Source organism: Apus apus, chromosome 1, assembly GCF_020740795.1.
Source record: "Apus apus isolate bApuApu2 chromosome 1, bApuApu2.pri.cur, whole genome shotgun sequence".
NCBI lineage: Eukaryota > Metazoa > Chordata > Aves > Apodiformes > Apodidae > Apus > Apus apus.
Genome location: NC_067282.1, coordinates 126,498,942 through 126,511,824, shown reverse-complemented (window position 1 = coordinate 126,511,824; position 12,883 = coordinate 126,498,942). Strand labels below are relative to the sequence as shown.

General features: G+C 46.1%; 1 protein-coding gene across 1 annotated transcript; it reads right to left on the bottom strand.

Annotated features, from left to right (window-relative positions):
* Positions 1-1,288: 1,288 nt before the first annotated feature.
* LOC127383790 (C-type lectin domain family 6 member A-like) lies at positions 1,289-7,034 on the bottom strand. Its single transcript, XM_051617345.1, has 6 exons — positions 6,917-7,034; positions 5,798-5,893; positions 4,707-4,799; positions 2,622-2,773; positions 2,284-2,414; positions 1,289-1,991 (listed from the first exon to the last, which is right to left on the bottom strand). Exons 1-6 carry the CDS (start codon positions 6,951-6,953, stop codon positions 1,832-1,834), a joined length of 669 nt encoding a protein of 222 aa, XP_051473305.1. The 5' UTR covers positions 6,954-7,034; the 3' UTR covers positions 1,289-1,831.
* Positions 7,035-12,883: the final 5,849 nt, after the last annotated feature.

The following is a 12,883-nucleotide window of genomic DNA, read 5'->3' as shown; positions in this document are numbered from 1 at the left end:
CTCAGAGTTTCAACACTTGTCCTTCAACAGTGGCTGCACAAAGCAGGGACAGGGACCTATTCCTCTGTCTTCCTTCATTAGCTGTGTTGTACAATTAAAGTAAAAGAATTAGTTTTGTACTCATGTATGCATGTATATGTTTGTCTGTGTGTGTGTGTGCGCTTGCAGGGAGACAGGAGCAGGAATTTCCTTCAGCAATTGTAGAGGCAAACTCAGTATCCTCTCCCAAGAACTCTATTTCGTTAGGACACCTCGAGAAACACTTCATGTTTCAAATTTGGGGCATGGAGACTCTTTCTAGCCCATTGCATTTTCCTGCAAACCAGTCTTCCTCTGTGAACTTTGCCCTGCCCCATACCATCTCTCAGCAGCCAGAACTGTAGTTAAAACCTGTAAAACATTGGTCACTCCCTGTTGGTCAAATCTGCCCCTTTTTCTTCTTCAAAACCCTGCCTCTGCGGTTTCCAGAAATGGATTTGGGGAAATTGAAAAGAGAAGTCCATTGCAATGTTTTTGTTTGCTGTCACATTAGACAGGACAGCAAAGTTTTCTCCATTGTGAAAAGATCTCAGCAACTTTAGAAAATAGGAGGCTTTACAATAGCCAAGCTTTTGGCTCAATGATTAAAAGAGAAACCCGGGAAATACATTGCTTCAGGTGGAAATGACACAAATTTGTGCTCAGATTTTTCATTAATTAAAAAGAAAAAAATAAATCACCCAGAACTGATTTTTCGGGGTGCAATTTTATTCCCAAACTGGAAAATCCCAGCTCTTTGTGGAGTATGGGTATCACTGATGACAGGCGAGGAATACGCAGACAAGGGTTTGGGGAATTTGAAGGAAGCAGAGCACTTGCTCAGGAGTTCTATGTGTCTGATAGGGTCTTCTACCCTTTTCTCACACCTCTGATTTTTATCCTTCCTGTGATATTTTTTGCTTTCTCTCTCCTTCATTGCCATGTTTACTCCTGCCACATGTCGCAGCAGAATCTCCAAAATCCATCTCCTTTCTGCTATGTTCTGAGCAAACAGTTCTTGTCCTTGATTACTATACAGCTTGCTCTGTTTCTTCCCTCACACAGGATTCTCCAAAAGTGCTCACAGCATTTCCCACATGCTCTGCAGATGAACAGTATGTTGTTCCTGCTCCTGACCAGTCCAGCATACTCAAAGTAATAGTCTCACCTGCAGGTGCCAAACACACAAAAAATGTTAAAACCTCTATGCAGGGAGGCTGGGTTGGTGGGGGGCTGGGACTTGTCACTCAGAAGACAGCCTCAGGCAAAGAACAGAATTAACATTTATTTATATGTCTGTTTGTTTTTTAACTTATCAACAGTGGATATGCTGAAGGAAGAAGGAAACATCAAAGATAAGTCACAAATAGATAAGTTCCCTTCAGGGGTGGGCCAAGCACACTCCACTGAATGTTCTCCTTTCAAATATTGCCCCAGTGATTAGTAGGAACAGTATCTTCATGAGAGAGAGGGCCTTTTCCATTTCATTGAGTTATCAACTGCACAAGGAGGTAAGGTAAGTACTGGAGGATCAGGGCACCCATCTATGAAGGAGGAGAGAGAAAAGGGGCACAGTAGGTCTTTGTGATAAGCCTGAACTACTTCATCTAGGAGTGATCTTCAGCTTGGAAAAAGATGCAGGGACACAGGCTGGGAACTGAGTTCCTTCAGAGCTGGGATTCCATGGCAGGCTTGTTCATCCTACATTGAAGATATGGTATTTGTGTGGGTTCAGACAAGCTTTTAATCAGTTCTTTCTCCCTTTCTTAAGTATACTTCTTCAGGTTCTTCATCCAAAATGGAGTCTACTTCCTCAGACAAATTTAACTGCCAGTTCACAAATTCGATAACAATTTGTGAAGCAAAGGACATTATTCCAGTTACGGTAAGTGTTGGAGTCTCTTTTTCCCTTGACATGAATTGCAGCACATTTTTCTGCAAAGAGTAAATTGGGTTCCCCAGGTTTCCAGAACCTGTAAAAGAAAGTTCCTCTATTGGGAATGCACTGGCATGCATAATATTGAGAGTGAAGTCACCTCAAACAGTTGAGAAAGACAAGGGATAAGGTTACTGTGACAGAGATCAGGAGCCCTGGCAAGGAAAAGACTAGTCATGATTTTGACTACAAAACAAGTTAAGTTTTCTGACTTTTGCAGTTAGGGACAGAGACCTCTCTCTGACAGATACCTGCCTTACACAGTATATTGGTCACTTGGACTGAGAGCTGTGAATTACAGGACCTTTCTCACTCCCCAGTATACTTACATAGCTGCCTTTTCATACGGAGTTTGATCCACCCACTGCCATTGCCCGTTCTCATACGCTGTTAAGCCTATGTAGTATTTTGTTTCATAGGCATTAGTAAATACTTCTTTTGCCCAGTTAAAGAGGAACTCCTGGAAAAAGCACAACATCCATGAGGTGCAGAACTGAACAGAGGGAGGTGGCAGGAGTCTCTGTGGGGTGGGGTTGGTGCCAGAGGGGAGATGGGATACAGAAAGGACAGCCCCTCTCCCCTGCAGGAGCAAAGAGGGGCTCTGAGTCCCCTCCATGGCCTGGCACTGTGTCTCTGGCTGCTGTGCCCCTCTCAGCCCTGAACCTACCTGCTCTGCTTTGCTGTTGATCACCACCAGATGGGAGCCCATCCCAGTGCAGTTCTGCTCACTCTCAGCCCAGGACATTTTATCATCCGACAGATAATAGCACTTTTCTTGAAAGCGTCTCCAACCCTTTGGGCAGCACATCCAGCCCTCCTCTGTGGGAGAAAAAATTCCTGGTTTTGAACAAGCTTGTCTTTCATCTCAGTGAACTTGGTGAAGGGTCCCACGTCTTAGGGACCAGTTTTGAACAATGCCTTTAATCTGGACAGAAGTAAATGCTCTCTTCTGTGCTTCACGAGTATAGCGGTCAACAGCCTGACAGGCTCCTGTCACAAGGCCCCCTGCCTGAAGTGCCTTGCTCTTTCCCCATCTGTTCCGTCATGTCCATGCAACCTCTCTTTGGTGAGAGATACAGTTTCTGCCTTTAATTTCCTAAGGATGCAAAATGGGAAGTAGTTGGATCATGCTTCTCTGGGAAGCATGGGAAGTTTTGTCCAAGTGTTTAGCTCTCAGCTCATGCAGATTGACAGATGTGTACAGCAGATGACTATGATAGCCTTGCTACCACCACAGGCAGCTCCTTGCAGTAGCTAGGTTTTCCTAGAAAAATGCCTTACAGCCAGAAAGCGACACGGTGGATTAAAAAAATCCACAGATATATTCTCTCAAAGTATGAGGCTACATGCTTTGAGGCTATATATCTGTATCTATAGCTGATTTTATTATACTCTTAACATATCTCTGTATAAAATATATCAGGCTGAAAAGTTCATCTAATAAAGTCAACAAATGCACCTTAATATGTGCTGCCTTAGATAAATGCACCGAATCTCAGACCTCACAGGGACTTAATTCTTGGGTTTCCCAGTCAAGAGCTCTTCAGAGGCCTGCATGCAGTGACAATGCCCTGGTCAAACCAATGCTCCAGCCCACCCACAGCACACAAGACATCACACAATACAGGGTGGACCCAGATAACCCTGTTCCCTTCAAGAGATGTCTTCATGGCACAGAATCCCACGTCTCATTCTTGGCACCAAATGGAGGTAGGAGAGTCCAGTGAATGGAATGGCTAGCCAGACTTTTGTTAACTACCTGTGCTCTTGTACTATAGATCCATTCAAAGTACACCAATATGTATCTTTGTAGAAAGAGAGACTGTGGCACTGGAGAGTATCAGAAAATACACAAAATCAAATCTGAGCAGTCAAAGGAACTTGGAGGTCTCTGTCTCTGACCTTTCACTGAACTGCTGGAGGATGGCCTGTAGCCACCATGTACTCTGCAAACCTTTCCATCCATTCTTAATTCCACAATTGAAGTTTTCCCACATGACTAAGCAATGCTGGACAATTTCTTCTGGATTCTTCAGAGTGTTGGTTGGGAGAGTCTGTCTGCTGTTTGATGGACATACTTGTGCCTTGTGGAGCTAGACAGGGGTATTTTTACAGGGAACAGTAAATTAAGCATGTGTAGAACACAGCATTCCAGGGATGTCCACCATAAGAATAGGTGGACAATGACTATTTTATACTTGCAGACACCTTTTTATCATGGACTGAACAGCTAGCTCAGGTGCACTCAATGCATAGGGGTTAGCCTCTATGCAAACTGCAAGACTAACACTCTCTCTGAATACAGTGCACAGTGAGAACAGCTCTCTGAACTGAGTTTGGGAATTTGCACTGAAGGAATTCTAGTACTTGCCATTGTCACTCTCTCCAGCTACTCTAAACTGCATAACACCATCCTCCATCCTGAAAGGATGAGGCACTTTCAGCTAGATTAGCAAACTGGACTAACAGTTGAGGGATTGTACGAGGAGCAGTGAGAGTGCAAGAGGAGGAAGGGTGGTCAAAGGTAGGCCTGGAACCACACCCCCTCTTCCAATGGCTGAGCACATTTTCATAGCACCCTGAGTAAAATTATGCAATATAGCATTTTCTTTCCTCTGTTTCCATATTCTTTCCTCAAAGCAATCCAGCTCTGGTTGACAATCACATTCCCGGTCTCAAAGACCGACTGACACCAGAGTAAATTTTGGTGACATTTCTTATTGTTGCTTATGAAGATCTTAGAGTCACTCACGTTTGTCTGCAGATTCACTGGGGACACAATGCCACTCTGTAGCATTCTGGAGCAGAGTCTTGTACTGACCATAGCTTCCATGAAGTAAAACAGCTGGGAAGAGAGGAAAGAGAAGGACATTGCTACAGCCATCCTTTCCTGCCCTCCCTCTTCTGTCTTAGAGCACCTGCAGAGATTGTTACATTAACAAACTCTGAAATCTGTATTGAACAAGGAGATGAGAAACAGCAGACTGTTTCTCTCACTACTGCTCACTCCTTCCTTTGAATTAATTGGATTAGCTCCTTCCACCTCTGCTAGCTGAGAGACTCATTTTCCCAGCTGACAAAACCAGCTTAGACATCCTTTGAGGATGGAGCCAGGAAAGGGTCAGAGAAGTCATGGGATAAGTTTAATAAAGGTGTAATATTGATATGCATTCCCCCTTAATCTTTCTGGGCACTGCATCTGTAGAGCACCACTTTTACACTTATCAAGAAGGGGTGCACTGTTGCGTGTTGAGGCCTCACCCAATGGAGTTAAGAAGCACAGAAAAGTCATCACAGAGTAATATAACACTCCAGGACAGTACAAGCAAAGGATTTATCTTTCAGTTGTTCCAGCCAGTGTGGGTGGGATGCATCTGGAGCATTTTGATGTATTCACCCTCACCCTCCTAACAGATAGGCAGTCTCACAGTGGCTCCTTGGGTGCAACACTGTCACAGGGAGTTCTGAGAGAGAGGCCAGGTCAGGAGAATCAACACCCAACAGCCAACCTTCAGGGAACCTGCTCAAGATGCCCTCTGACACTAAAGAGACTTCTCACCTCTTGGTAGGAGGGGAGAAACCATCTGGTTTCATCCAGGACTGGCTTTATTCAGTCAGGTGGGAAAGTGAGATGAGCAGTGGGAAAGTGAGAAGAGCAATTGGAAAGCCCTGCCAGGGAACAAAACAGAACTGTGGAAGGGACCTTACTCCCTGACTAAGATGGCAGAGGTGGGAAAGGGAATTTGCCTGCTGGCAGACAGACTAGGATGTTGGTTTTCCACTTGACAAAAGGCAGCCAACTGCTCCCTTCAGCCCAGAGGAATTAAGAGACCCGGAACCCACCAAGGCAGATGGTTACAAAGGCAGTTTTGATGACAAGGACAGAAACAAAGAAGACCCAGGGATTCAGCCGGGAGCAGCCTCTTTCTTCTGGTAGGGCTGAAAAACAGAAGGCAAGAGTGGGAATCCCAGCCCAGAGTCAGGGGCAGGATAACCCCTGACACTCCATATCCCACCAACCTGCTAGGACTCTTGTTCCAAGGATTGGGGTGCTGCCACAGGTGCCATAACCAGGTCCTGCTGTAATCACATCCTGCTACCCATCATTAGCAGTGGGTCAGACCCACACAGTAAGGCAACAGGGGGGGCTGCCCTGAAGCTGCTCTTTTATTCCACCTTTTATCACAAGCCCTGCCTGTACTGTCCCCAAAATGCACCCCTTCTTTCTTTGTCCTCTCACACCTCCCTTTACTCCAACACGTCTTCTTTATTGCCCTCTGTTACCCCTGTCTTTCATTAAACACTCTTTCCACACCTCCTTCCTTGTCATGTCTCTTCAGAGCTTCTCAGCTACCTTTATTTTGGTTCTACTCCCCAAGCCTATATACGTGCAATGGCCCATAGTTACTCCAAGGAGTGACTGTGCTGTTCAGTGTTGGCAGAGCCAGACACACAGAAGAGGTTGTTTTGTCAGGGAGAAGGGGCATTTGGAGGCTTGCTTGGTTCTCCTTAAGTGATACCAGAGAAGGGAGCAGTGATTTGTGCTTAGCTTGATGCAGATAGTTCTATCTGCATGATGACAGTAGGATAGCATTTTTCAGTCCCATTGTTTACAGAAAACAACACTGACTGGGATGGCAGACCTCAGTCTGCCTGGACTTTCATCCCTCCTGGTTCTGGGTAAAAGGTCATTCTCCCAGCCTAGCCACTCTACAGTTCCCCTGTTACTTTGCCCTGTTACTTGTCCCAAGCCTTTTCTTCTGGTATGAGACCAGCCACTGTACCATGCCCATTATCATAGAATCAAAGAATGGTTTGGGTTAGAAGGGACCTTAAAGATCATATAGATCCAACCCCCCTGCATGGGCAGGGACACCTCCCACTAGGCTTATCCCAGTACTGTATTTTCCCCTATTTCCTCCTTCTCCTACAGGAGGACGGAAAGGAAGGCTTTGTGGTTACCTGAAGTTCCAGGACTGACTCTCCCTCGGTGATTCATTATCTGTACCTCAGTATCACTCTTCTCCACCAAGACTCCACATTACCAGTATGGCCACAACTACAGTCTTCCTTCTGCACAGAAGACTGCACTTGGACTACTCCCACACTGGTGAGGAGCCTTCACAGTCTCTAATCTGGTTTGCTGTACACTGGGTGCTCTCTGCAGCGGATGGAGATGGGGGAACTTTCATCATTTTTCTGCTAGGACTTATTGCAAGATCATCATTGCAACACAGAAACTCAGAAAGGGAAATGAAAAGATAGAGTAGCATAGTATCAGCTCAACCAAGTTCCTTTTTCAGATATTCAAGCAGCTCCACAGGACATACTACTGGCCTTACCTCTTTGGTGTTTGACCTTCCCTGCTGAGTGAGTATATGTGTGAAAATGCCTACTCTGTTGGTATTCCTGTAAAAGGGAGTCAGAAAATTACAGGAAAGCATATCAGTGACTCAATCTGGTCAAGTCCCCCTGTGAAGCCTGAGCCCAGTAACTGTTGTGAATGAATGGAATGCACCTCATTCAAAAGAGAGAAGTAGCAGTATGTTCCAAGTAACAATGAGCTGCAGGCAATCCAGGAAACTCCTGGAGTGCCTCAGGGATAACTTCTTAAGCCAGGCAATAGATGGCACTACCCAAGCAGATGCAGTAGTGGACCTGATGGTTACCAGTGCAGGTGTGCTCATCAGGGATGTCAAGACTGGAGGCAGCCTGGGCTGCAGTGACCACACACTGGTGGAGTTCAGTCCTAAGGGATACAGGTCAGATGAAGAGTGTAGTGAGAACCCTGAATTATAGGAAAGCAAACTTCCAGCTCCTAAAGGAGTTAGTCAGTAGGACCCCCTGGGAAACAGTTCCTCAGGGACAAGGGAGCAGAACTGAGCTGGCAGATCTCTAAGAATGCTTTCCATAGAGCACAGGAGCTCTCTATCCCCAGGTGGAAGAATCAAGTAAGGAAAGGAAGAGACAAGCATGGCTGAGTCGAGATCTGCTGGCCAAACTAAAAGGGAAGGAGGAACTGCACAAGCATTTCAAGCAGGGACTGGTGTCTTGGGAAGAGTACAAGGACACTGCCTGGTTGTGCAGGTGTGGGGTCTGGAAGGCCAAGGCGTGGCTGGAGCTGAATTTAGCAAGGAATGCGAAGAATAAAAGAAAAGGCTTCTGCAGGTATATAAATCAGAAAAGGAAGGTTAAAGAGTGTCATCCTCTTCCACCGATGAGCAAGGATGGTAAACTAGTAACATACACAAGTCCATGGGACCTGATGAGGTGCATCTCAGAGTCCTGAGGGAAAAGGCAGGTGGAGTTGCCAAGCCACTCTCCATGATATTTGAAAAGTCATGGCACTCAGGTGAAGTCCCTGGTGACTGGAAGAAGGGAAATACGACACCCATTTTAAAAAAGGGTAGAAAGGAGGACCCTGGGAACTACCGACCTGTCAGCCTCACCTCTGTGCCTGGGAAGATCATGGAACAGATCCTCCTATAAGCTCTGAGAAGGCAGATGGAGGACAGGGAGGTGTTTCGAAATAGCCAGCATGGCATTAATAAGGGCAAGTCCTGCCTAGCGAACCTAGTGGCTTTCTACAATGGAGTGAATACATCAGTGGACAAAGGAAGAGCAATGGATGTCATCTATCTGGAATTCTGCAATGCCTTTGACAGTCCTCCACAACATCCTTCTCTTTAAATTGGAGAGATATGGATTTGATGGGTGGACTGCTCAGTGGATAAGGAATTGGCTGGATGGTCACAACCAGAGAGTAGTGGTCAATGGCTCCATGTCCAGATGGAGAGCCGTGACAAGTGGTGTCCCTCAGGGGTTCGTACTGGTTCCAGTGTTGTTTAATATCAACATCAACAATATAGAATTACAGAATGTCTTTGGTTGGAAGAGACCTCCAAGATCACCTTGTCCAACCTTAGACCTAACACCACAAGCTCACCACTAAAACATGTCCCTAAGCACCAGCTCCGCATACCATTTAAATGCCTCCAGAGACAATGGTTTTGAGGGCACCTTCAGCAAGTTTGCAGATGACAGCAAGCTGACTGGTGCGGTTGACACGCCAGAGGGATGGGATGTTATCCTGAAGGATCTGACTAGCTGGAGAAGCGGGCCCTTGTGAACCTCATGAGGTTCAACAAGGCTAAGTGCAAGGTCCTGCACCTGGGTAGGAGCAATCTTCATTATCAATACAAGTTAGGGAATGATGTGATAGAGAGTGGCCCTGCAGAAAAGGACTTGCAGCTACTAGTGGGCGAACAGTTAAATATGAGCAAACAATGTGCACTTGCAGCCCAGAAGGCCGATTGCATCCTGGGCTGCAACAAGAGAAGTGTGGCCAGCAGGTCAAGGGAGGTGATTCTTTCTCTCTACTCTACTCTTGTAAGACCCCACCTGGAGTACTGTGTCCAGCTGTGGAGCCCCCAACACAAGAAGGACATGGAGCTGTTGGAGCATGTCCAGAGAAGGGCCACAAAAATTATCTGAGGGCTGGAGCACCTCTGCTATGAAAACAGGCTGAGCAAGATGGGATTGTTCAGCCTGTAGAGAAAGCCCCAGGGAGACCTTATAGCTGCCTTCAGGTACATGAAGGAGACATGAAAGCTGGGGAGAGACTTTTTACAGGGGTATGTAGCAATAGAACAAGGGGCAATAGTCTTAAACTAGAGCCAGGTAGACTCTTATTAGACATTAGGACAAAATTATTTACAATGAGGGTGATGAATCACTGGAACAGGTTGCACAGAGTGGTGGTGGAGGCTCCATCCCTGGAAACCTTCCAGGTCAGGCTTGATGGGGCTCTGAGCAACCTGATCTAGTTAAAAACGTTTCTATGCACTGCACGGGGAGTTGGACTAGATGACCTTCACAGGTCCCTTCCAACCCCACACATTCTATGATTCTATAATCATAGAATCATAGAATCATAGAATCCTAGGGGTTGGAAGGGACCTCGAAAGATCATCTAGTCCAACCCCCCCTGCCAGAGCAGGGTCACCTAGAGTACATCACACAGGAAGGCATCCAGGCGGGTTTTGAATGTCTCCAGCGAAGGAGACTCCACAACCTCTCTGGGCAGCCTGTTCCAGTGCTCTGTCACTCTTACAGTAAAAAAATTTTTCCTGATATTCCTCTTAAACCTCCTATGCTCCAACTTGTATCCATTACTCCTTGTCCTATCACTGGTCTTCACTGAAAAAAGCTTAACTCCATCGTCTTGACACTCACCCTTTACATATTTGTAAACATTGATGAGGTCACCCCTCAGTCTCCTTTTCTCCAAACTAAAGAGACCCAGCTCCCTCAGCCTTTCCTCATAAGGGAGATGTTCCACTCCCTTAATCATCCTTGTGGCTCTGCGCTGGACTCTTTCAAGCACTTCCCTGTCCTTCTTGAACTGAGGGGCCCAGAACTGGACACAATATTCCAGATGTGGCCTCACCAATGCAGAATAATGATTTTATGACTTTATTGTATAAGACAGTGAGTGAGCAAAGTTCAATGGTAAATGGTACAGTGCTTTAATGACATTCAATGGCAAGGTACACTTGATTAATTACTGCATGAAATAAACATACATAGGAAAATTGCGCAAGATGCATGGTAGACTGATTCATGCAGAGATCAGAGATACAGAAGGGTAAGTGACACCCTCCTGTTGAGTCATGAGGTTCAGAGTGAACCCCCTTTCTTTCTAAACTCCTGATGAAGCTTAGATGCTGCTAGATCCAATCTTAATCTCAGACTAGGTTAATGGTTTATGTCTAATGGAATTATCTATACAGAGTTCATAATAATTAATATTTAAAAGCTTAATAGTGCATTCATTCCAGTACAAAATCGGGTAGAGTTGTCAAACAACCTGCATGGATAAGCAAGGATCTTCTGAAGAAAGTCTTGTGGAAGAAAGAAATTTACAGTTTGTGGAAGAAAGGATTTGTCACATGGGAGAACTATAGGGACATTGTCAGGGTATGTAGGAAGGCAACAAGAAAGGCCACAGCCCTCTTAGGACAATGGTGCAGAGGCCAGCTGGAGACCTTGTCATGATCCAATATTCGGATACGTGGCAATTTTTTATGATCTTGCCAGGACAAAACAAAGATAACACAATATCAAGCACTGGGGCTGGTGTGTGGCCTTATGAGAGATGGGGCAGAACCCCCTTGCTTTCTAACACTCCTCACCACAGTGGGAGGCTGGGGCTGCACTCTGCCTTCCCTCCTCTAGGATGAGCTGCATGGCAGCTGCACCCTTTGTTGTCCTGCAGGACCTGTGAAAGGTTTAAAGGTGATCCCAAATGGTGAAAGTAAGATGTAAACAAGGTCAGATGTCACATGCACAACAAACTTTATTGGAGTAACACAACAAATTTCCTAGAGCGGACAGGACAAGGAGGAAAAGACAGGAAATAAAGGAGAAAGCAGAGATACAGAGAACAGCAAGCGAGAGAATAGTTACCACCACGGTCCAGTGATGTCGTTAGTGGGGAAGTGCTTCATGGTGGAGAAGTGCTTCTCTGCACCTATGGTGTCCCAGATTTTTATATGGTTCTTGCCCACTGCACCCCCACTTTTCTCCCTGTACAGGGGAGAAAATCCTTCTATCTTCTCCATGCTCCTCCAAGATAGGAGGCGGAGTATGGTGCTGGGGCTATGTCCTGCAGATAGTCTTTGTTTGGCTAATTACTACGATCAGCCACTGCAAAACAGGAGGTTGGGACAACTGGCTCCACAGAATGAGTTTATTGCAGTGGAGGCTGGGTCCTAGGAGGCAGCTTGAGACTGACATTCTTTATCTTGCTAAGTCTGTGGTTTTCATGAAATACCAAGGCTTGGTTATCACTGGGTATTCTGCTCCCAGCACCAGCTGTAGAGCTTTTTTGTCTCCAATCTCAACATGTCCCACACTAAACTCCCCAGTTCTCAGGTACACATTGCAGGGGGAGTAAAATGGTTTGGTGGGTTTCTGAGACATCTCTTTAGTCCATCAACAAATCCTGCTTAACTCTTTAGATGTCTCAAGACAAACAACAGATATCTTGAGTGCCTAAGTACCCACCAATCTCTTGGATTGTTCAAGACAAGCACTACACATCCTGAACGTCACAGACCTGTAACTAGTGGAGTCCCTCAGGGATCAGTGCTGGGTCCAGTCCTGTTCAACATCTTTATCAATGACCTGGATGAGGAGACAGAGTGTCTTCTCAGCAAGTTTGTTGATGACATGAAGCTGGGAGGATTGGCTGATTCACCTGAAGGCTGTGCAGCCGCTCAGCAAGATTTGGACAGGCTGGAGAGCTGGGCAAAGAGGAACCTAATGAGGTTCAACAAGAGCAGAGTCCTGCACCTGGGAAGGAACAACAAAATGCACCAGTACAGGTTAGGAAGTGATCTGCTAGAGAGCAGCTTCGTGGAGAAGGACCTTGGAATCCTGGTAAACAACAAGTTATCCATGGGACAACAACGTGCCCTTGTGGCCAAGAAGGCCAATGGTATCTTGGAGTGCATTAGGAGGAGTGTGTCCAGCAGATCAAGGGAGGTTCTCCTCCCCCCTACCCTAGTGAGGTGGCCCTAGTCCCTAGTGAGACCTCACTTGGACTACTGTGTCCAGTTCTGGGCTCCCCAGTTCAAGAGGGACAGGGATCTACTTGTGAGAGTCCAAGGGAGGGCTACAAGGATGATGAAGGGACTGGAACACCTGCCTGACGAGGAAAGGCTGAGAGACCTGGGGCTTTTCAGTCTAGAGAGGAGAAGACTGAGGGGAGAGCTAATTAAGTCTATAAATACATGAGGTCTGGGCTTCAGGAAGGCAGGGACAACCTCTTTTCACTTGTGCCCTGTGATAGGACAAGGGGCAATGGATTCAAACCTGAGCACAGGAAGTTCCACGTCAACATGATGAAGAACTTATTTACTGTGA